We start from the raw sequence: 1,825 nt of genomic DNA, 5'->3' as shown, positions 1-1,825 counted from the left end.
TATCTATCTATCTATCTATCTATCTATCTATCTATCTATCTATCTATCTATCTATCTACCTATCTATCTATCCATCTATCTACCTACTAAGTACTAGTCCTTACCAAGTATTACTTGGAATGCTTAGGTAAGTATATGTAAATAACTACTTGCAGTTAATTTTAGTTCTTCACCGCTTTTGACTCGGTGAGTAATTAGATTTCTTTTTTTATATGTAAATTAATAATCATATTTTAATAAATATTAAAAAAGTTTCTTTACATGATTAGTTGTCGTTCAACTTTTCTGTATAACGGTTCAGTATTTTTCTATAATCGGTTAATTTTTAAAGAATTTAGCTTAAGAAAGGAATACCATTTTATATAATTATCAAAATATGAAGTGCTGCAGTCGTTCTACACTTGGTGTCATTATTGGCGGAATAAATGCTGTGGCCTATTTTGCTACATTAATTTTTTTAATTTATACAATGGTGGACACCAATTCGCTGTTAAAAAAACATGAGCATACTAAAACAGGTAAGTTAATTTGGTCAATGGAACCCTTTTTAGTACATAAATTTATTTTGCTATAATTTTATTTATTTCTTTTTATTAAGATGCTACCTATTTTAATGTAATATTTACTCTATTAATATTATTTTGTATGTCAATGTTTGCCATATCTGGTCTACTTTTAATGGGTATTATAAAGGTGTGTAATTATAACAAAATCTTTAATAACACTTATTAAATATTTTATCAATATTACTTTTTACAGAGACGTCATAAAATGATGATTCCTTGGTTGTTACTAAGTGCCATTGGCTTCGTTATTAATACATTCCGTTTATCATATCAATTAATTGTTTCCATTATCAATGGAGTTGGTGCTGGTATATTTGTATCAATATTTTTTTCGGGTTTATTGGGTCTTGGTAAGATAGGACATTTGTGTATATCAAACTTATATGATTTTATGATTAATTTCTATTTTTGTAGGTCTTTCTGCTTTAATAATTTGGCTTATTTATACGTTGTATAAGGATATAGAAAAGGAGAATATTTTAAAACCAACTCAAATTAATTATCAAACTTCTGCACATGGTTACTAAAGAAATTAAATGTAGTATCTAGGATAGTAAATAGTCTTAAATTTGGATTTTATAAAAGTAAATAAACTGGCTAGACTAGTATAGTATAGACTAGTCTATACTCTAGCTTATAGTTTAGATTATATTCTAGTATATAGTCGACCGTATAGTCTAGTCTATAGTATAGCTTATAGTCTAGTCTATAGTCTATCCTATATACTAGAGTATAACCAATAGTTCAGCCTAGTCTATAGTCTAGTTTATAGTATATTCTATAGTCTAGTCTATAGTCTAGTCTTTAGTCTAGTCAATAGTCTAGTCTATAGTCTAGTCTATAGTCTAGTCTATAGTCTAGTCTATAGTCTAGTCTATAGTCTAGTCTATAGTCTAGTCTATTGTCTAGTCTATAGTCTAGGCTATAGTCTAGTCTATAGTCTAGTCTATTGTCTAGTCTATAGTCTAGGCTATAGTCTAGTCTATAGTCTAGTCTATAGTCTAGTCTATAGTCTAGTCTATAGTCTATTCTATAGTCTATTCTATAGTCTATTCTATAGTATATTCTATAGTCTAGTCTATAGTCTGGTCTATAGTCTAGTCTATAGTCTAGTCTATAGTCTAGTCTATAGTCTAGTCTATTGTCTAGTATATAGTCTAGTCTATAGTCTAGTCTATAGTCTAGTCTATAGTCAAGTCTATAGTCTAGTCTATAGTCTAGTCTATAGTCTAGTCTATGGTCTAGTCTATAGTCTAGTC

The 1,825-nt window shown here is 28.4% G+C and overlaps 1 protein-coding gene across 2 annotated transcripts; it reads left to right on the top strand.

Annotated features, from left to right (window-relative positions):
• The first annotated feature begins 269 nt into the window (after positions 1–269).
• Positions 270–1,265, top strand: LOC111686987. Of its 2 annotated transcripts, XM_023449394.2 has the most exons (4): positions 270–518; positions 599–693; positions 760–916; positions 981–1,265. In XM_023449394.2, exons 1-4 carry the CDS (start codon positions 377–379, stop codon positions 1,091–1,093), a joined length of 507 nt encoding a protein of 168 aa, XP_023305162.2. In that variant the 5' UTR covers positions 270–376; the 3' UTR covers positions 1,094–1,265. The 2 variants fall into 2 exon arrangements, with proteins under 2 accessions (XP_023305162.2, XP_046812019.1); XM_046956063.1 differs by lacking the exon at positions 599–693.
• Positions 1,266–1,825: the final 560 nt, after the last annotated feature.

Source organism: Lucilia cuprina, unplaced genomic scaffold (genome assembly GCF_022045245.1).
Source record: "Lucilia cuprina isolate Lc7/37 unplaced genomic scaffold, ASM2204524v1 Scaffold_5831, whole genome shotgun sequence".
Taxonomy (NCBI): Eukaryota; Metazoa; Arthropoda; class Insecta; order Diptera; family Calliphoridae; genus Lucilia; species Lucilia cuprina.
This window is presented reverse-complemented; position numbering and strand designations above follow the sequence as displayed.

Bases quoted from the DNA above. Each gene is read 5' to 3' on its own strand.
- LOC111686987 (XM_023449394.2), top strand. From the start codon at position 377: ATGAAGTGCTGCAGTCGTTCTACACTTGGTGTCATTATTGGCGGAATA. The intron at 519-598 runs GTAAGTTAATTT...CTTTTTATTAAG, and splicing joins ACATGAGCATACTAAAACAG to ATGCTACCTATTTTAATGTA. The intron at 694-759 runs GTGTGTAATTAT...TACTTTTTACAG, and splicing joins TTTTAATGGGTATTATAAAG to AGACGTCATAAAATGATGAT.